This window comes from Phycodurus eques, chromosome 14, assembly GCF_024500275.1.
Source record: "Phycodurus eques isolate BA_2022a chromosome 14, UOR_Pequ_1.1, whole genome shotgun sequence".
Classification (NCBI taxonomy): Eukaryota; Metazoa; Chordata; class Actinopteri; order Syngnathiformes; family Syngnathidae; genus Phycodurus; species Phycodurus eques.
In genome coordinates this window covers 1,704,284-1,727,135 of record NC_084538.1, presented here as the reverse complement: position 1 = coordinate 1,727,135, position 22,852 = coordinate 1,704,284, and the positions used below count along the sequence as shown (strand labels likewise).

General features: G+C 44.4%; 1 protein-coding gene across 1 annotated transcript in view; it reads left to right on the top strand.

Moving 5' to 3' along the window:
* The window catches only part of gfra4a (GDNF family receptor alpha 4a), a 66,779-nt gene that overhangs the window by 33,124 nt on the left and 10,803 nt on the right, over positions 1-22,852 (top strand). Inside the window, exon 2 of the mRNA XM_061695658.1 lies at positions 22,507-22,788. Within this exon, the coding sequence (XP_061551642.1) occupies positions 22,507-22,788 (282 nt within the window). The remainder of the gene's footprint in view (positions 1-22,506; positions 22,789-22,852) is intronic.

The following is a 22,852-nucleotide window of genomic DNA, read 5'->3' as shown; positions in this document are numbered from 1 at the left end:
TAAATTGCCCATGAGTGCGAATGGTTGTTTGTGTGCATGTGCCCTGCGATGGGCTGGCGACCGGTTCAGGGTGTGCCCCGCCTCTCGCCCGAAGATAGCTGGGATAGGCTGCAGCAGCCCGCGTCCCGCGTGAGGAGAAAGCATTGAAGAAAATGGATGGAGGGATATATATATATATATATGTAAATAGATGTACATTTTGACAACAGTATTTTCCTTTTTACTGCAAATAAATATCAGCTCCAAATATCGGTTATGGGCCTCCTTGACGACTAATCATCGGTATCAGCCCTGAAAAAAACCAAAAACATATCGGTCTATCTCTAATCGTCATATCGAAATATGGTCCCGTATATGTTCTTCTGTCGCCACAGAGCGGAGGAGGGTATCGCTAGATGCCAACCGAACGAGGAACCGGAATTTCCCGCTCTCGCCAGAACCGGCGTGTTGATGGATGGCTTTAGTTTGTTTCCACGCGCCGCGTGAGGCTTTTCAAACGGAGGAGATGTTCGGAGAGATTAGCTTTGCGCGGTGACGCGTAGTCCAAATATATGCGCTGGCGAACAGAAGGAAATAAAGGCCTGGTGCCAAGCGTATGGTGGAGCCCGGGGCTTTCCCGGTGCTGAGGTGGCGTTTTCACGCGGGATGAGCTGTCAGTGAGAAAAATGGACTCTTGTGGGACTTATTACACGCGTGATTATTGTTCCTCACGGCGCCGTCATGTCGCCGTCATGCCATGAAAATATTCTTATACCGAGAGAATGAAGTCGTATTTCTTGGAGGAACACTTTGTATTTTTTTTTCGATAAAAGAGTAGCGATCTTCATTAAGAATATGTATTGATACGGTACAAGAAACACAATTATATTATGAGAATAAGGTCGTATTTTCGTTCCGTTTCATTTGTTTTAGAAAACAGTCGTAATCTTAATTAAGAATATGTATCCATATCGTATGTTTGGGGAAAAGTACTTTTTCTAAAGAGTGACGTCATAATCATGCAAAAACAATTATTGTAATATTACAATAGTCAGTTCTTTTAGGAAACAAGCAATTTAAAAGAAAAAGAAAAAAAAGTAGTTATATTACAAGAGCAATATATACGATATTCCCGGGCTCAATCCCTTCTCTTTGAGCGGCAGGTGACGGGCGGTCGTTCGCGTCCCCCAGGCGGTAACATTTGACAGCCGCGCCATCGCGTCAGCGGGCCGCTCGGAAAGACCCGCCGCCTCGCTGACGGATTTGACGGACGCACGCGGCCGTGCCGATCGATGGCGACGAGCAAATTGGAGCGCGAGCGATTAAGACGCTCATCGATTGTTGCATTAAAACGGCGGCGGCGTCCGCGGGATTACGAGCAAAGATCAAAATGTCAGCTGGAACGTATTTATCGACCAGACTGCAAACCTGCAACACAAAGTTGGAAGACACGCCGACCCTTTATAAACTATCCGACGGATCGCTGTCTTATATTAGTTATGAATCAATCAAATTAATGTGATTAATATAGTGTTGTACTCCTGAATTCGTTTCTTTCTACGGCAGTGGAAACGCAAACTGTTTACACCGTTGGACTTAAAAGTCTAATTCAACTAAATGTATTTAAAAAATGTACTGTACTACTTGAAAAGTCAAAAAAAAAAAAAGTACTCGTACTGTGTTGGATTAAAAAAAAAAAAAATCAAACACATTAGAAATGTCGTTTGGGATGCAGAGGTAAGTGAAAGACAACTGAATGTTTTCGGGAGAAATAATCCACTGGTTTGTCCTTTGTCCTTAAACTAAACCCAAGATGTCAAAACTTTATTTATATGCACATGTCTTCTTCATTAGCTGCTGTTTACTTAAATCTAAGTATTTAAAACAAAAGTTACAAACTGAGGCATAGATCGAGGGGCTCCGTACTGGAAATGAATCGAAGATGAAACATCTTCAAGAAACGACAACAGTCCAGTTGCCTTGATTCAACGTTTGCCGATTCCACCGTTTGCAATTTGGCAACCGAGTTCAAAGGTCGCTCCACGTTCCGCAATGCCGGGCGCAATCCCGAAGCGACTTTCCTCCGGATTGTCGCTCGTCTGCAGATGGAATGGATTCATCGGGTTCCCGTTTTACGCAGCGCGTTCCTCTCCTTTAATAACGTCATCGTGTCGCGCTGAATAATCGGATCGTCGGGTCACGGGGTCAGCTGCTGCCCTCTCCGCCGCGGGTAGGATACGTGCGCCGGCAGAACTGGAAATGCCGGCGCCGGCACGCGGTCACTGTTTGGACGTTTCGCTCATAAAGAGAACACCTCGCGGGATTGGCCGCTGCTGTGAAAATTGCTTAGCGGCCTGACAAACGCGTATAGCGCGGACATCGGCGCACCGCACTGCTAGTTGAGTGTTCCTTTGAAATGAACATTGATCACACGAATCGAAATCTGATGCTAAGCTAGCATAGCAACGGGCCACAGGGATGAGCTGTCAGTGACACAAATAATAAATGTCTGACAACGAAAAAGCAAATAAGAGAAATGATGATGCACTCGTAAGCGTTCGTCCCGAAACGTAATTAAAGACGCGGGCGTTCGAAATGACGGCCGGGGCGGCTGCGGCGCCCCCCCTGCGGACACGTTGTCCACGTCGAGGGTGGCGTGAAATGTTGGAAGGCGTGGCGCGCATACGGCAAGCGAGCCGCGGGTTAAGAGTTCACGCCACGCGACGAGGCCACGCCCATTTGTATTCCGCCGCGAATCGCGATGACGCACACGCGTAATGAATAATTGACTTGATTCTTCAAAGTTGCTGTGGGAACACGTTGACGTCCACGCCTGCCTTGTTTTCTCTCTCCTTTTTTCTTTTTTTTTTTTTTGCTTACATCCCCAGAAAAAATGTGTGCTGAATTGTCGAAAAATAATTTAATTAATTAATACAAATAAAAAAGTGCACTTTTTTAAAACGTCAACCGATATGACAGCCGGTAGATCGCGAAGGATTTATTGAGCTCAGATCGCAGACGTAAAAAAATATTTCATGAGTCCATTTTCAAATAAACCCCTGAAATAGACAAATACAAACAAATGCATTGAAAATAGGTTAAATCTTGTCAACTGACAAAGAGGAAAATAAATCAATAAATACATTCAAACATTAGATGAATAAAGGCACCTAAAAGTAAATAAGTATATTTGAAACTCTATTGATAAAATCTTTAAAATACATTTTTTTTAAAAGTTTGAAGTCAACTTTTTTTTACACTAAAATGAAGTGAGTCAATTTTGTAAAGTAAAAAAACAATTTAAAAAAAGACAAAGTATTGAAAATGTTAAAGAAAATAGATAACATTTTGAAATGGACCTCTTAATTTTAAGAGGTCTTAATTTCTGAAAAAAAATCATTAAAATAAGAAATAAGTGAAAAATGGCTTCACCTAAAAATACATTTAAAATAAGTGTATTTTAAACGTTAATATATAAAATACATACTTTAAATCAGTAAAAATCGGGTATTCCCAATGAAGCATGATCACCTTTTTGTATTAATTATGAGATAAACAAATGTGAAAATAAGGTAAATAAATACACTTATGAAAAATAAGCATTAGAAATAATTGCATAAGTAGCTATTGAAAGAATGAGATTTTTTTTCCCCAGATGTCATTTATGAAGTCTCTCTAACCAAAGTCAAAATGAGAAATAAAAAAATACATATTAACATAAAGTAAAAAGAGTGAATTCCTATTTTAATACATACATGTAAATATAAGTGGGGAAAGAAAGAACAGTGTAGTTTTTGGATCGAATTTATCTCGCGATCATTTCTTTGAAATGATTAGGCCGTTAACGATCCCCGCTTTGATTTGTCCTCTTGAAGCAATCTCCCAACTATTCCGCCCGCCGCTGAAGCCGCGGCGGCGTTTAACGGCCACCGACCCAGCGGGGGCCCTTCGAGGAGACCGAGCGACAGAATTCACGCGGCGTGTGGCCAAGCCGACTGCCGGGAACGCTCGGCGTCCTTTCGTCAGCTGCCGCAAACACTCCAAAAAAAGAAAATCCAAATCATTTTCCAAAGCAATCTTATTTCACTTAGCGCTTCTTTGTTTCCGCTGTGATGGAGCTAATGTGTCCTGGGGAGAAACGTTTATCACCGCAAATATGCAACTTGTTCTTCTTGAAAATATGCAACTTTTCTCTCACCTTTACAACTTCTATTTATTTATTTTTTTTAAATATATGACTTTATTTTCGCTGGAGAGGACTTTTGTTCTTAGAAATGAGAAACAATAGATGACATTATTCTCGTGGGATTACTTTTTTCATAAATCGGATTTTTCTCACAAATGACTTTTCTCCAAACTACAAAAATCCTCCGTTTTTTTTCCTCCAAAGATTCTTGAAACAAATGACCTGATTCTTGTAATATTAACAAAAAAAAAACACTTTATTTCCTGAAAAATGTGAAAACATTCTCCAAAAATGTGAGAAGTGAAAGTGTCAACAAACAGGTTGAAGCCGGCCGAGCAACGGCTACGATCTCGAAAAACTCCCAAATGGTGTCACTTGAAAGTGGTGGTGGTATCACACTCGAGACAACTTTTATTTTTGTAAGATGAAGAATGTTTTCGTGATCTGCTGTCACGTACTGCGCCTTTATTCACACTTCCCTTCATGCCAGAGTTACTGCGTCGCGGGGAGACGATAAGTGGATGTGACGATTCCTGGAGTGTCCTCCTCGTACCGCGGTTGCCCCGGGAGCAGGGAAGGGGGGGGGGGGGGCCGGGGGCAGGGCGGGGTGGGGGTGGGGGTTCTATTTTGGAAGCACTTCCGAGCATCGGGCTTCTCGCAAAGTGCGTCGCTAGGGAGGAGAGTGACGATCACTGAGTGGGAATGCATCAGGATGACTTCATTCGTCCTTTAAAAGGGAAGGTTTATTTTTCCAGTAGGACAGCTTAAAAAAAAAAAAAAGTCATGTTAGGGAAAGGGGACTTTTTAATAGCTGGTTTCCAAATAGTTTGCTCTCTGGAGTGCCTGCCCACACGTCAACCCTTTGACAATTTTATGTTAAACAGGGTCTCTAAACGATGAATCAATTATCAGACTAGTTGTAGGTTAATTTGATAATTGATAAGTTGTCCCCCCCCCCCCGCAATCAATTCCCTCGAAGAGTCTTCCCGAAGTCTTTTTAAATATAAAAACCATTTTAAAAATAAATGACTTTTTTCACTAAAATATTCAACTTTAAAATCGTCAGTTAATGATTTTCCTCCCAAATGTATACAACTTTATGTAAGATAGGCAGGGGTTCAATGTATTTGTTAGCATTATGCAAAAACGACCTAACTGCAGCCCCCTGCAGGGCAGTGGTGGAACTTTATCAACCGCAACTTGGGACGAGAAATTTGTATGAACAGAAGTTCAACACGTAGGACGTCTTGCACGTGTTGAATTTTTGGGCTTATATCAGCTTTTTAATATAACGTTTTTCGGAAAGAAAAATATGACTTTATGCTCATAAGATTCAAGCATTTCTGTAAGAAGAAGAATATTTTATTCTTTTAAGATTTTGTCAAAAATAGACAAACTTTTTCTCAAAAAACGTGAACAAAATTCAACTTTATTCTTGTAGGTTGATGACTTCCGCCCAAATATATACATTATTTTTGTAGATTTACAATTGTTTTTATTCTCATAGGTTTACAAATTTAAGATCACACATTTTTGTCTTGAAAAAAAAACACAACTTTATTCTGGTTAGATTAAGATTTCCCCCCCAAAAATATAAAAACAATTTCCCCCGAACATTTTTATTTTTCCTCAAAAACATCAAAACTTTTTCAAAATGACCTTTTTTTTTTTTTTTTTTTTTTAATGAAAATATTCAACTTTATTTTCCCACTTTTACAATATGTAAAGGTTTGGGTGGGTGCTCCATCATTCACTGTATTTGTTCGTGTTACGCAAAAAGTGACATCGCTGCTGCCCCCTACAGGACGGTCGTAGAACTTTATTGACTGCGCTTCATGGCCCATTGCCCAGTTCCCACTTTTCTTAACAGAACTTGTGCATATTGGACATCTGGCACACGTTTGGTTGTTGCGGGAGGAATGTAAAAACCTTCTGGCGTGATTGCGTCGCCTCGGTCGAGGTCGGCAAATCTGCAATTGTTTGTTTTTGTGTGTGAGACAAGTGCATCCCGGCTCCTCGTATTTTGGTAGGCTGTCTTTGGGCTTCGGATGTGGTCCAAAATAAAGCTCGTTTTATTATCATTTTGGAACTGGGCTTGTTTTGTTGCTGTGTAACTCGTGTGCAGCTTTTCCTCAGCGGCGTACCGACGTAATCAATATTTCATCCGCTGTCAAGTGATAACATTCCTGTGTTGGCTTTACAGGCTGCACAAGTGGATGAAATAATCGATGCTGCCGAAAAAAACAAAGTTGTTGTTGTCATGCAGAGGGCGAAGCGCACAAGATGTTTTATTTGTCCGTGTCTTACGAGACGGGAATGCTAGAATATACGCTAACGTGATAGTGGAATAAATACATACAGTAGGAACATTCACTGATATGCTAGTCAAGTACGTAAATACGTTTATTTTAGAAAAAGTGCAACTTAATTCTCGTATGATTAGAACTTTCTCGAAATTAAAACTCGAATAAGATTATGGAGTTTTTCCCCCCCCCCCTCAAATATACAGTGTTTGTATAAAAAGTCTTCACATTCTTCATTCTCTGTATATATATATATATATATATATATAATTATTATTATATATATTTTCACACATACACACACACGCATACATTTTCTAAAATAACCTTTTGTCTCTTCATAACTATAAAACATTTTTCTCGGGTAAAAAAAGAAATCTTTTTGGGGTACCAAATACGACTTTATTCGCTAAAAAACATCCAATATTTTTACCTGAAAGACTGTTACATTTTCTTGAAAAAACGTATTTTCTTTCCCCCCTCAAAAATATACCTTAAAGAAATTGTGTGTGTGTGTGTGTACAATATTTGAATTTTCTCCAATTTCAACTTTTTCCCCCCCAATTTATTACTTAAATGAATACTTATTTCCCATGTAACATTATTTTTTCCACCTGGAAAACATCAAACGTTAAAGCGGGAATAAATAATACTTTTTCTTGAAAAACATACAAAATTAAAAATATATACATTTACAGAGCATCATTTTTTATATATCTAAATTTTCTCAAGCAATTGCAACTTTTGCCCTGGAAAACTTTGGACTTTTTTTTTCTCTTCTCTCTTTTGTAATAAAGGACTTCCAAAATCCAACCAAAATAATACTTTCTTAAAAAAAACAACAACAAAATTAAATTCTCGATACATATGCGACCGTTTCCCTCCCAAAAGACCCCAAGAAATGTTTGAAAGATTACGGCTTTAGTAGTGAACTAGTTGAGTATTCTTCTTATTTCTCCCCAATGTGTCCTCGGTAGAAACGTGCGCGGCCATCGACGGCGTCCTTGTGGCTTCGTTTCTTTGCTGGCGTTCCCCGCCGACGTGATTTGGAGGCGCGTAATTGGGCCAAACGATGAGTTACGCGGAGAACATCCTGTTCTACTTCAACAGGAAACGACACGTACAGAACGATGTTCTCTCGGCTGGATGCGACGTGTACGCGCGCACGAATTTAGCAAATTCAGCAGCGCTGGCCGCACAATAATACATCACACACAAACCCCATCAGTTACGACCCGGCCGGTGGTTCTTTGATTTCGACACTCCACGGCCACATAAGTCGTCGTCTCGAGGTTTCTTTGAATAAAGCAATGCAGAGGGAACAAAAACAAAAACATTCAACTTTGTCAAGCTCAATGCAAACTCGACAACGATTGGCCTTACCGACTTTAAATAGTGCTTGACTTTTTTTTTTTTAAAATGGAATTTCCCCCCCTCCAACCTCGTAGATAAGCCCCGATGAAGAATCTGTGCTGCTCCGACCCTTTTTTCTCGGCAATAAATTGAAAACATTTGTCACCCCGGCGGACCTCTGCGCCGTCATTGGGATCCACGGCGGCAGACGCATCGCAGCTTCAAGTTTCCTTTGCCTAAGTTCAGCTTCTCGCGCTGAATTTGTACTTAAAAAAAAACCAACAACAACAAAAGAATAATTGTCCTGTCAGGGGAAAACCACAATTTGTCTCCAACTGTGAACTTGCTGCACCGCTGCCTTTAAAACTTTGCAGAAGAGTACATAAACACATTTGCTTTCTATAGAAATGGGAATATACACTCTTAACTTAAAGTATAATAATACATTTTGCAGCAATACAAAGGGAACATTGTTTTTTTTTTTTTACATCATGATATTTCCCACGCAGGAGTGAACTCATGCCGGTGTTCTGTTTATTCTGTTGTGTTTATTGGATGAACAGGTGTTAGTCAGACTTATAAGAAATAGTGCATTTTAATTGCCGTCGTGTTGCAATCAACACATTTCCTTTCTGTCGGGATATATAAACTATTAAGTTAAACTATTTGCCTTCACTGGTGTGATTATGAGATCCCATTTCCCGGATCCCGCTGCATACGAACGCGTTCGTACGACATTGAGCTTTCCCGCGCTCCAGTTGTCTGTGAACGCCTCGTGCCTGCGTTCTGCTTGTTTATTGGATAAGCCGGTGTCAATCATTGCTATCGGCGAATCGGTGTCAAGTTTGAATCCGTAATGTGTAACCTATCAGGGATTTGAACGCGCCGAAAGTAACTCTTGAAACATAGCAACTGTAAATTGGACTCATTTATTCAGTTAGTTTTTAAACCTAGCTTAGATTGTGCCTTGAGTAAATATGTAGAACAAAATAACAATAAAAAATACATTTTTGTCTTGATTATGTCCAGAAATGAGCACAAAACAGGTGGCGAACGTGGTTAGTGCAGCGAGCGGTGTGGGCGCCAAAGTTTGTCTTTTCTCGACACATTTGTTGTGCAGAAATAGTTTCTTTTTCTTTTTCATGATAGTCATACGCCGTCTATATTTGCTGAAATGATGCTGTGAACATCTTGTTGGTGTTCTGCTTGTTTATTGGATACACAGGTGCCAATCAAATATCAGCGAATCAGTGAGAAATTGAAATGCTCAGTTGAGCCTATCGGAGTGACGAGGCGGGGCTAAACCGAGACCGACGTAACCTTTCGAGCATGCCGTAAATGTAATTCACTTATTCAGTGATTTCTTTCACTCCACTTTCAGTTGCGCCTTGCGGGAGTAAAAAAAAAAAAAAAAAAAAGTGAACTTTTGTCTGCTTTCCGTCAAGTAATGAGCGCAAAAAACAGGCAGAGACTGCGGGGAGCGCGGCTAGCAGGTGGCTAGCCGGTGGCTAACGAATACAAATGGCAAATTAGCCTTTCGCCAAACTGTGAGGATAAACCGTGAGAAAGTCCGATACAATATTTGCCGGCAAGAGGCGAGCGGCTTACTCGGTCGGGGCTGCGAGGGGAGCGGTTCAGCCCCGGGCTGACTTTCTTTCCCTCCTCCTCCCCGTTGCTGCGTTTTCAAGTGGATTCGAAAAGCTTCGTGCTGCCTTCAAGGGACAACTTTTCATTTGATTTCAATCCAAAAATGCATGTTATCTCCTTCATTTGATCACACAAATGCAAGCAGATTGAGGGGGGGGGGGGGGGGGGGGGGGGGAGAGATTGCAGTGTGTGGGAGTTGGCAGCTGTTTTATCATGCGTATTGCCGCCACCTGCAGGACTGGAGTGGAAGGGGCCCGACTGCGGTGTTTCTGATTGGTTGTCCTGGGCAGAGGCCTCTTGGCGAGTAGCATTTTACTTGCCTGTTCGGGAAAGATGACTTTGTTCAGTCTCCTGATTAGCTAAAATGACTCAGGGCGAGCCACATGCTGCTACACCAAGTCAAAATTTCCATGACAATCCGCTAGCATGCTTTAGCACTGGAGCTATAATAGCAAAGTCTATTTGAAGCTTTTAGCGGCTGTTTTGAGACCGCTTTAGCTGGTCTGTGATCGACTTCCCATTTGTGTTAATGCTCATTATCGCCACCTATAGGACTGAAGGGAAACACATGATTCTGATCTACTTGAGAGTCTGTTACTCATTTTTATTTGATATATATTTTCTATTCTTGAAGTGTTTTTGTTCCTGTGCACGTGACAATAAACATCACCATGTCTGAATTTCCCGCTGGCTTTGGTGCAGAAGCAAATATTGCAAAGTCCGTTCGGGGCTTTTTTGAGATTGGCGTGCTGGCTAATTACCGTATCACTCGAATGTTTGTTTTTTTTCCTTTCCCACAACAAAACGGCAGACAAAAACGCTCTCGGTATGCTCACACACGCACAGAGTTTGTTTTTTTCCCTTTGTGTTCCGAGCCCGGAAATCCACAGACGGCTCCTCGGATCGCTTCTGACGTCGGACCGGGCGTTCGCATCGGACTCCGCCTTCCCGCGCCGGGGCCGTTTCGGCTCAGCCGGCTCAACGCCGCCCTCCCCCTCGCTCGTTAAAACGCCGCCTGCGGCGGCGAAGGCGAGACCCGCCGGTGAAACGGATGAATAGCCTCCTCCTCCCGCCAGGCTGTCGCGGCGCAAAACTCGGACAATAACGCCTCCGAGAATGGACAGAACAGCTGGAAAGAAAGTGTTCGAATTCTCTTGAACCTCGCAGTACGCGGTAGTAACTCGACTTTAAAGGTTTTCAAGTTACGAGCCGTCGCTCGGTCGATTTATTTTGTCAACATTTTTTTGGCGTGGGGCATATGTGTTACGAACCCAAAAACGGAATTTGTAATTGCCTACAGATGCCACAAGATGGCGACAAAGTACATTTTCTGTTAGACATAGCTTAACAAAATGAAGGTCGTCCCCGCGTGTAACATTATTTCTTAGTCCCAACCAACCGCAAGATGGGTCCAAAAGCAATATTTGTGTTTGACAAGGCTTTGACCTGAGCAAAAAAACAGCAAATGGGTGAGTTTTTCACCGAATAACAGAGTACGGGTTCCCCCAAAAACACCAGCGACGAGGCCAAATTGCGACTGCGCGGCCCAAATATGTGGCGTTCGCTGCCCGTGGAACTCGGGCCCGAGTTTATGACGTTACGGTCAGCTCACAGTGGTTGAAAAAAAGTCGGTGGTGTGTGGCAGTTCAGCCATGTTGTTAGCAGCCATTTTGTAACACGCATTAGCGCCACCCACAGGACTGGAGGGGAACACGTAATGATTTGAAGAAAAACAAACAAACAAACAAACAAAGGAGCTAAGTTTGCGATTGCTCATCCTCTTTCCGGCGTTGCATTCTAGTTTGTTGCGCCGTTTCGGGCCGTGACCTTTCGCAGGCTTCTGACTGGTTAAAATCGCTCGTCAGCGGTTGCAGCGCCACCTGTTGCTTTGGTTTTGATGATTTGTTTTTAACGACGCCTCGGTTAAGTCTGCCGCGAGCGAATCTGTCAATACGCATTATCGTCATCACGGTATTCCTTCCCGATCTCGTACGAAGCGGCCCTAAACCTAAAACCCACCGGAGCGTCGCGGAATCCGCTGGCCCGCGTCACACTCCAAACATTTGCCAGCAGCGGTGTTGCGACATCAAAGTCTTTTGGAATCTCTTGCCAACGATGCCGTTAATGAGCTGGTAATCGCTCATTAATGCGCCGTAGATGTCTGGGCGAGACATTATGATAACTCGCTAATGATGCGGTGTTCTGTTAGCCCGCGTCAAGGTTAGCGTGCGCACCCGCCTCAAACTTTTCACCTCGCTAATTGTTGGCCGGCAGGCGCCGCGCGCACCCCCTCCAGGCGGAAGGCGCCCCCTACCCCGTCGGAATTTCAATTGTGGAGCCACGGACGGATCGAATAAGCGACGTTTGAAGAGAGGAGAGGGAGACTTAAAGGCAGCGCTTGGAAATGTTGAATAGCACACGTGCAGGCGACCGGGAGATATAATTGATTGCAAAATGAATGACGAGATTGCGGGAGATGTTCGACACAAGCGAAACTAATGTGTGCGTAAAAACCAGCAGGATCATCGATAAAACTGACCCAGAGCGGATAAAAACACATCTTATGCGTACGTTCCGTACTTATGACGGCCACACCCTCATGGTGAAAAATAAGCCATTGGGAAAAAAATTGTCCTCATTTGTCTTATAACTTTATGATTTACAATGGTGAAACAGCAATGACTTGAAATGCTCAAGAATATCGATGAAACCATCTGAGAGTGGACAAAAACAAGCCACGTTATTGTGCATTTGTTTTTTCTCGTAGTTTGCGAGAAGAGCAACCGGAAAATGTTTGTCCGTCCGTCAGGAGCGGGGGGGCGGGGGGGGCGGGGGGGCCGTAGCGCCGCACCGTAAATAGACGCTGACGCCGGGATGCCGGCGGGTTAACAAACGAAACGAAAGCACATTTGCGCTCAAAGAATTGCATTCAAACGCAATTGCACATCCAAATGTTTCTCCTGGGGGAAGGTGAAGTCAAGGAGGGTTAGGGTCCGTCGGGGTTTGCCTCCCCCCCAAAAAATCTAGTTCTTGTTTTTTTTTTTTTTTTTACACCCCCCGATGATTTTCATGATCAGGAGGTCTGTAATATTTGTTGCATTGATTAAGCTGTTCGCTGTTTTGTAAAGGGTAAAATTGAAAAATGTCAAATGATTTTTTTCTCATCAAATTATATTATGAAATAATTTGATGATTCATTTTCATAAATCGGCCCGGCCGTGCAACAGTGGACCGGCTCTTCGCCCTCGGTCGGCAGGGTCCTCGAGGGTGCGTGGGAGTTGCCCCAACCGGTCTACATGTGTTTCGTGGACTCGGAGAAGGCGTTCGACCGTGTCCCTCGGGGAGGGGGGGGGGGGGGTCCCGCGGGGGGTGCTTCGGGAATACGGGGTACCGACCCCCCTGATACGGGCTCTTCGGTCCCTGTACGACCGGAGTCAGAGTTCGGTCCGCATATCCGGCAGTAAGTCGGACTCTTGGTCACCGATTCTGTTCCGAACTTTTATGGACGGAATTTGTCGGCGTAGAGGGGGTCCGGTTTGGTGGCCTCGGTATGGCAGCTCTGCTTTTTGCAGATGATGTGGTTCTGTTGGCTTCGTCGAGCCGTGACCTCCAACTCTCGCCGGAGCGGTTCGCAGCCGAGCGCGACGCGACTCGGCACCTCTGAATCCGAGACCGCGGTCCTCAGTCGGAAAAGGGTGGCGGGGATGAGATCCCGCCCCGAGTGGAGGAGCTCAACTATCTCGGGGTCTTGTTCACGCGTGAGGGAAGGACGGAACGGGAGACGGACAGGCGGATCGGTGCTTCGTATCGGTCCGTTGCGGCGAAGGAGGAGGAGCTGAGCCGGAAGGCGAAGCTCTCGATTTACCGGTCGATCTCCGTTCCTCCCCTCACCCGAGGTCACGAGCAAGATCTCGGATACGAGCGGCCGAAATGAGACCCGAGCTCGGATAAGCGCTAGGAGATGGATGGAACTTTCATCAAATCAATTATAAATAATAGAAATGAATGATTTTTTAAAAATAAATATTGGTGGAATAAAGAGATTACCTTTGTAAAAATGCTTTGCTAACTAACTAATCAAGCCACTGATCATTTTCATGATCAAGAATCCTGTAATAATGGTTGCATTCATTCAGCCTCTTTTACCCCAGAATAAAAAAGATGTTTTCAATTAATTTCATTTAAAAAAAAAAAAAAAAAGCATTAAATAATCAGGATAAACAACATTTTAAAATAGTAAAATCTAAATTATTTTGTACATTACTTTTACTTACAATGAAGAAATAAGTGATATTTTTAAATTGGTATTGTAAAAAACTTTTTGAAAACTTATTTTTTAAATAGTTGGTACATTTATTTTAATAAAATTATAAATAATACAATGGGAAAATGAGAACAAATGAATATGTTTTAACTTTTGGGCGCAAAAAAAGCCACATCACTTTTTAATGTAATCTATTCAATATGAGTATAATATCATTTGAATAAATACAAAGGTATTTATTCAAATATTAAAATGATAGAAAACATTGATATTCTTCCCTTTTTTTTTTTTTTTAAACCGATCCAATGAAGTAGGTCAACACACACGAAGCCGTGTAAATATATTATGGACAGCTTTCTGGTTGTCATGTTGGGTCCACCTCCAAGTAAGCGGTGTCTCGTGGCAGGCTGTTGGTGAAGCAGCATGTGGCTCAGCAGCCCCAGCTATTCTGTTCCAAGTCAACAACTGCATGTTTGAAATCGCGAGGCGGCTCATCTTTCCCAGTGTTTATTCCCGTCATACAACGGAATCTTGCCTGAACGTGAACAATATTTTAGTGTAAGACTTCCAGTGTCCAAACTTCTTCTTCTACTTATCAAACCGTCACAGAGACGAACGACATTGTCGTAATAACGAATGAGATCCTCGTAAGGAGGAGGTATTAATGCACGGCGCACTTTTTATTCACTGCAATATAAGCGCTTCTTCATTGCTCTCGGGTCAGATTTATTCCCTTTAAAAATATCGGTAATTATCGCGCAATTGAATTGAAACCACTTCGTGACGCTAATTGAGAGTCTGCGGCTTCCGTCTTTTGTTTCCGTTATCATCTACTAGTCAAATTTCAATGTCATAATCTCATCATTTTCCATAACGGGATGGCCAAAATCAACTTAGTGAGCTCGCAATTCATAAATGCTCGACTGCTATTGTTGCAATATTTTCTATAATCCTGCAATAAATGTCATTTTCATTTTAAAGGGGAGCGGTTGCATAGAGCAAACACAGAACACCGAATGCAGCAAAGCCTGATATTGGCCGCCAAAACTCGACCGAGTGTCTTAATAGTGTTTCACAACCTTTATTGGGTCCATATTTTACATTAAAAAAAAAACAAATCTCATATCACACCACAAAACCAAAAATGTCACAAAAAGTAGATTCCGTGAACAATCGCATATGCGCGGTTCACAAACTTACCATTCAGCTTTTTAGTTCACGTGGAAGCTATCCTCAGCAATTTGCTGAAAAACTCACAAATTCGCCGATTTTTATGCTCTTTCTGTGATGCCATTCGATGCCACAAGATGCCGCCAAAGGCCCGTTCGAACAGGAAAATGTTCCGTGAGTTGGTGTCAAAGAAGTATGTCAAAGTCATACGTTTCGACCGAGAGACTAAAATCACATTCGAGGGAATTGCCGCGCCGCCAATATTTTGTCACACTCTTGGGGGCTTTCCTTCATAAGTTCGTAAATGGTTTCTTCAGAGTTGTATTTGACGAGCGAACTTCAGACATTCCACCAATAGGTGGCGGCAGTCAACTTCACAGCATGCGTCAGTTCACGCGGTGACCTCGCAGTGAATGTACAGGTACAGGTGTCAAAAAAAGAAAGACTTGCACACAAAAATAGATAGATTGCATTTCTTTTCATTTCAATGAGGAAAGTTGATTTTGAATAGGAGTTATTACAGCAGCTTTGTTGCAAAGTCGCCAAGATTCTGACTGGTCTTAGAAAGTGTTCGGGGGGGGGGGGGGAAATAAAAAGCGCTCGGCATGAAGTCAGTCATCGAGGAATGTGTTGGTTCGAGTCCAAAACAGGTCTGAAGGGTCTCGACAGTGTTTTTCCATCAGTGCGTGTGCGTGTGTGCGCACGTCTCCGTGGCAACCGGAAGGCAACGACGCAGCTCCCGGCAGAGCCGCTGAGTCATCGCGGATAAAAAGCGTGCGGCGTATGCGCGCAAAGAAGGAAATGCAATGAAAGACATCCAAAGCGGCGGCCGCGTTCCCGACGTGGTCAGATTCGCCAAAACAATCGGAAGATGGCGACAAGTCAGTTCGCATGGCAAAAACGCAATATTGTTAGCCTAATAGCAAAATTGCTCTTACTGTTCCCGGATCAATCAAAAAATATCAATTGACTTGCTTAAAGTGGCTTTTTTGCATATTTTCTCTCGTAGTCCGAAAATATGAGTTGGCTAACGATATGATCTTTGATGGCACGCTCTGGCTTTTTCGATCGGGGCTCATTTGGGTGGAATTCCCGAGAAGGGCTTTGATGCAAACTGAAGTATCAGCCCTGAAATTTGCCCCAATGGCTGCTTCAAACCAACATGGCTGACTTCCCGCCCAATCAGCTTCCGCGTTTGGCGAAACAGGTGAAAGCGCTTCCTTCCGGCACGGGAAAACGGAGACCGGGACTAAGCACCTGTAGGATCGTTAAACGCCTACAATGTCTTTTTTGAAAACACAATATGTCACCATAGAAACGCCAAAGATGACAATAGCCGACGTTTAGTCTTCGTTAAATAAACGGCATACGATTAACTTTTGTCTGAAGACACCAGCCATTAAGAAAACAACAGTTCGTCTTCAAATCGTCATCTCATCTACCTGTCGTTATGCTCGTCAGCGTAGCACACAAAGGAAGTTTGCTAAGGTGTTTTCTGGGTTCGGTCATGTGACGTTCCGCATATAGCGGATTTTGTGGGTGTCATTGGGTAAAAATGGCTGACTTCCTGTTCACTTTCGGGTACTTGCACACCCGTTTTCTTGAAATGATGGTCTGATGATGACGATGATGATGGTCCACATGAGATGGAGAGAAAATAAAATTAGCAATTTGGTGTCGTCCATTTGACTAGGATCGCTGCTCGCGATCGGGGCTCATTTGGGCAAATTCCATGGTAGCACTTCGTCAAAGTACGACCCGGAACTCGCCCAAAATTGTTGCTTGAAACCAAAATAGGCGACTTCTTGTTCAATTTTGGGCATGGGTCCTTGAGACTCGATTTAGGCGTTCTGTTACGATAGACGACGTCCACCCGATTTCACGTCGATACCTGCTCCAACTTTGGATTCCGTGGGGCGAATTCCCAAGAAAGAGTTCGCCAAAGTATGAGACGTTGACGACAGTTATTCGATGTGGCTGGAGCAGGGTGACAATCTTTGCTTTTTACTTCAGGCCCCAAAGCTAGTTTGACTTAGCGGCATGACATTTGGTCGACATGTCTACCTTGAGCACTCCCACAAAAAAATGCCATGCCAGAAAAGACACAGGAAGTCTGACATTTTGGACCCGAGCGGTCAATTTTAGCTTGATTATTAAGCTAACGCCGTGTTCGTGTTAGTTTGGCGACATGTACGCAGCTCTCGAGCTGCGACTTCACTAAAACGTTCTGGGTGACAAAACGATATGGGAAAAAAAAACCTGGTGTCCGTCGGCGTTTGCGCACCTGGAAGGGGACAATTAAGCTGTCCGCCATTAAGCTGTCAATAAAAGTCCAGACAGACAAGAAGATGCTGCAAGAAAGCATCTGCGGGTCAAGCGAAGAGTTACTCGGCGTCGCCGTGCCAAAACAATTTCCCCACACGTCGTTTACGCCGACCTTAAAAAATAGGATTATTCTGTGCGAAGTATACGCAAGGTGACCTGGTGTCGCTGGTTTCGCATGCAAAGCAGAGAATTTACCGCAATGAAAGGCACGCGTCTTCCTCACTCTGCAAAACTCATTTACATTGGAAACACGCAACGCTATGTCAACCCCTGCGGCACTCCCCCCCCCACACACACACCCCTCCGCTATCATTGTTTTTCCCGCTGCAGCTGGAGGGAACGGCGTGGGTGGTCGGCGGGGGCGTGAAAGGTAGAGCTCAAAGGCTCAAAGGACGCCGCCAGATTGGGCTGCGAGGCGGGAAAAAAGCAAGGCCGAGGCTCCTCGGGCGAAGGGTGCAAATCTTGTTAAATGGCCGCTAATCCGCCGTGGAGAGCGCTCGGTGTGATAACCGTGGCGCTGCGCCAGATAGCGAGTGATAACGCCTTGAAAGGGAGGCTCCCCGCAGCGCAGGTTCAAAGAGAGACACTCGCAAGCGCTTAATTAGGGCCCCAAGGAAGACCCATTCGGAACGTGCTCCGGTTCGTCGTTTCCAGGCCGAACGCTCCGAGGACCGGTCGGACTTGGCTCCGTCAAATTTGAAAGCTAAGCAAATGTATTTATAGAGCGCATTTCATATACACGAGGTAACTCAATGTGCTTTACATGACTAAAAGCATTTAAAAACAAAGGGAAAAAACAGCTTACAAACATTTAAAACAAAGAGAAAAAAACAATGAAATACAATTCAAACAGCGTACAGTGCAAGAAATATCATTTAAAAGTGGAAATGCTCTAAAAAGTATGGAGAAAAAAAAAAAGAAAAAAAGAAGAGTTTTTAACCTCCTGGACTTGAAAACATGCCCACTTGGGGCTGACGTCACTTCAGTCGGCAACTCATTCCATTTGTGTGCGGCGTAACAGCGAAATGCTGCTTCGCCGTGTTTGCGTTGGACTCTGTGCGCCGCTATCTGACCTGAGTCTGTCGATCTCAGAAACCCTACTGGGTTTATATTCCGTTAGCGTTTCATTCAATGTATTCAGGATTTAAAGCGTTTAGTGATTTGTAGACCAGTAGCGGAACTTTAAAATCTATTCTGAAGCTGACTGGAAGCCAGTGTAAAAACTTTACAACTGGAGTAAGATGCGCTGACCTCTTTGTTCTGGTCCGAACCCGAGCTGCAGCATTCTGAATGAGCTGCAGCTGTTTAATGCTCTTTTTAGGGAGTCCAGTCAGAAGACCATTACAATAGTCAAGTCTACTTGAGATAAAAGCATGGATGAGCTTCTCCTGGTCTGCTTGACACATGCAAGCCTTCACTCTGGATATGTTCTTCAGATGGTAGAAGGCTGTTTTAGTCATCGATTTGATATGACTGTTGCAAGTCAGGTCGGAATCGAGCAGACTTGGTCTTTGGTTTTTGAAGAGAGCGACTCCAGGTATTGACTAACAGCAATTCTCTTTTCTTTATTGCCAAAAACAATCATCGCAGTTTTGTTGTGGTTTAATTGAAGAAAACTGTTGCTCATCCAGATATGTATCTGTTTCGGACAGTGACACAACACCCCAATTGAACTGGAGTCATCTGGAGACACTGCTAGATAGAACTGTGTGTCATCTGCATAACTACGATAGTCAAAATTCAAGTTCTGAAGAATTTGACCCAAGGGTAGCATATACAGGCTGAACACGAGGGGCCCAAGAAGTGACCCTTGAGGGACCCCACAGGTCGATTCGATGAGATTGAACACTTCCAATGGTTCCAAAATAACTCCTTTCCTCCAGGTAGGGCCTGAATCATTTAAGGACTGTTCCATTTAGTCCTACCCACGTTTCCAACCTGTTCAGCAGTATATTATGATCGACGGTACAGTACAGAAGCCAAGCGAGCAAAAACGCGTCTGCGCTGCATTCTACTAGACAGTGTCCATCGTGAGTAGATCGCCCCCAAAAACATAGGGAAGTCTGCCATTTTACTTAAAAGCAACTGCTTTTGTTCAGTAGTGCTTGCAGACTTTCCTTTGAATTCAGCCCCCAAAGCCAATTTGACCAAGCAGAAGGAAATTTGATAAGCATGTCTATCAGGAGTAGACCCACAAAAAAAAAAAAAGTCTCCAGAAGTAATAGCCATAAAGACACAGGAAGACCGCTATTTCGGTTTGAAACAGTCATTGTTGTTCGGTAGTGATTCAGCTCCCGAAGCCAGTCTGCGTTTGACTTGAAATTTGGTAGATCTTTTCTATCACGAGTAGACCCGCAAAAAGGTTTCGAGAAACCGCGCCGTAGAAGACACGGGAAGTCCGCCATTTTGGTTTCAGTGTTAAGGTCATGTTGGACATTTCCAGCCCCCACCGCTAGTTTGCCTCAGCAACATGAAATTTGGTAGGCATGTCGATGTTGGGTAGACGCACAAAAAAGTCTCAAGAAGCCTTGCCTTCAAAGAAACAGGATGTCTGCAATTGTATCCGTTTTAGTGTCACTTTTGCCCAAATTTCTCGGGGTCCTTCCAGAGCGAACTCATCCTCGAAATGTTGTCCAATTGCTACCAAATTCGAAAACAGGATGTGCAATTTTGCTTTGACGCAACAGTTTCGGGGTCATTTGAGACCCCAAAAAACCCCGAAACTTCCCGCAGACTTTTTCCAATTGCGACCAAATTAGAAGCGCGTATACTCGACAGACGGGCGATGGCAACTCACGAAAGCGTCGTTTGTTTGTCAGTGTTTCATCCTTGAATGTCGCCGGCGCATGACAGCGAAGTTTGCGCATCCTTATTTGTCCGCTCACTTTTTTTGCAACTTGCTCGAAGGGGAAAAGACAGAAAACGACGGATGACGACAGACGAAGAAAGCGGCGGATGTTATGAATTAGAATAATAGGACATTTTAAAAAAGAGTCGGACAACCTTCAAGCTCAATCACTGTCACCGGACTTCATAAACGTCGTCGTCGCCGTCTTCAAGGTTGTTAAATGACCACAGAGAATACTAAAGTGGTTCACATCAGTGTGACACGCCGGCTTGTTGTTCTTTTCGCGGATAACACCATCAAGACAGAATTCGTTTTCGCTTTCAACGAACTCATCGTTTTTGAAATGCCGCAGCTCGTTCAGCGACCTAGCCGAGCCAAATGCGAATAAACACAGTGATGAGCACGCGCGCAAGGAAAAAACACGCGCACTCGGTACTTGTACATGTGCAGAAAAAAAAAAAAAAGAGACCGGTAAAAGTAGGCGTAAATAATTCAACTCCTGGTATAAAAGAAAAGTAGTTTCAAATAAGTCAAAGTCAAATCTATACAATATCCGTTTTGATGACACAACCAAAGCCAAACTTCGCTGCACATGAAATAGTTTCCCTCTTTTATTAACCGACGTAGTCGTCGCGCTGAGAATAAGAAGGAAAAAAAGTTAGCGTTGGCTCGAGTTTGATGCTAACAAAAAAAAGTGCTCCCATAGCTTTGTTGATGCCGCGAATGCTAAATTCTATAATAATAACGACTGAAATAATACACCTTCATTTTGTTGTTGTTTCAAGCGAATACCCAATATCGCTAACTTTTTGGCGAGTAGTGTGGACGTGTTCGTAACAAAGTACACGACATGTAAAAGACGCAGATAGAGTGAGGTCAAGTCGATCCATCAATCGACATCTCGATGGATCGATGGATCGATTGAGATCCTGCGGTCTTACGAGACCCAAAAGCATTTTGGCTGGATTTTGCGAATGTCGCCCAAAGCTGCATGTGGCTAACGTTTGGCGAGCCGTGTCTATATTCCCTCCTTGCGCCCATCTAACAAACATGACGCTTTGTTTTGACTGCAGCCCAAACACTAGCGAGCGCTTTGGAGCGATGAATGGTGGCGTTACATCCGGACGCAGTCATCCTGTCAGCGGCGCTTGACGGATTGCGCGCGACAACCCTCGGAATTCATGAATAATCGAGCCGCGGTTCCCTCGGGCGGCGGCGGCGCGCATGCAAATGAAAACGGCGGATTGCGCGTGACGAGCGCAGCTCAAAGGTTGCGGCTGAAAGGCCGCCGTCGGCCCTGCGGCTCGTTTGCCTTCCGATTCGCTTCATCCGTCACGGACGCTCGCGATCTGTTGTTCTCGGCTGTCGTGACCGCTGAGAGGGTCGTCGTCGTCGTCGTCGTCGTCGTCATGGGGATGATGTCTTTGGGGTTTGATTTTGTGCTATGGAGACTTTCAAGCCAGGGTTCGGATTTCAAACAAAGGTGAGGCGCGATGCCAATTTTAGGGTTTCAAGCCGGAGTTAGGGTTCCAAACAATGGTTAGGGTTTCAAATTAGGGCGCGAAGACAAGGTAAGGGGTTTAACTTCAGGTTTTGAGCCGAGAGTTGGGGTTTAAAATTCAGGTTTCGAGCCCACGGAGGCAAGGTATCGGTGTCGGGCCGATGCCGGCCCAATTGCAAGCTATCGGGCGCTCGTGACGGTTGCCGATACCAGCCACCGATACTTGCGACTTGGTCCTCCTCGCCGGTAGTCGGCGCTACACTGCGGCGGTTTCGCTCGGCCGCCAATCATAATGTGCACCAGAAAGAAAGCGACGTGTTTGTTCACAATTCTATGCCATTGTATGACTTGACATTTTCGGGTTAAAACGTGCCAGTGGTATCGGCGCTCGCTATACGTAAGTACTGGTATCGGTTTGAAAAGAACAGCCCTAGTTTCAAGCTAGAGGTTTAGGACTAGGTTAGGGTTTCAAATGAGGGTTCAAGCCAGAGCGAGTTTCAAACAACGATTAGGGTTTCCATTTAGCCAAAGTTAGCGCTTTCGAAGAGGCTTTCGGGACAAGCGCGTGGCTTTCGAATCGGAGTTTAAAGACTCAATTTGGACTTCAGACAATAGTTGGTGTTTAGAGAAAGGGTTCGGGTTTGAAACAAGAGTTTCAAATTTGAGAGAGTTTCAAATTTGGCTTTCAGGTCAGGGTTTGAAATAAGGGTTAGTATTTCAAATGGGCCAAGGTTAGCGGTTCAAATTAGGGTTTCAAGCCAGGTTAAGAGTTTCAAGGTCGGCTTTCAAGCCTTGATTAGGACTTGAAGTTTCAAGGTAGGGTTTTAAATCAGAGTTAGACTGTTGTCGATCCCTTGCTGCCAATGAAGCGAAACGGTCGATTGCGTTTGCCGTCGGCCAATCATCACCGGCGCGCTCGTGTCTTTGCAGGACTCGCCGGCGCAGTCGCGGCGGACGGCGGCCGCGACTGCCTGAGCGCCGGCGACGCCTGCTCCGGAGACGACGCCTGCAGCCCCCGCCTGCGCACCCTGCGGCAGTGCGTGGCCGGCGACGGCAGCGTCAAGCTGGGACCCGGCGCGCGCAACCAGTGCGAGAACGCCGTGACGGCCCTCTCGTCCACGCCGCTGCGCGGCTGCCGGTGCAAGCGGGGCATGAAGAAGGAGAAGAACTGCCTGAGCATCTACTGGAGTCTGCAGCAGGCCGTCCTGCACGGTCAGACTACTTTCACATTTTTAGCGATCGAGCAAAAGGGACGGCGCGACTTACGGCGTCATCG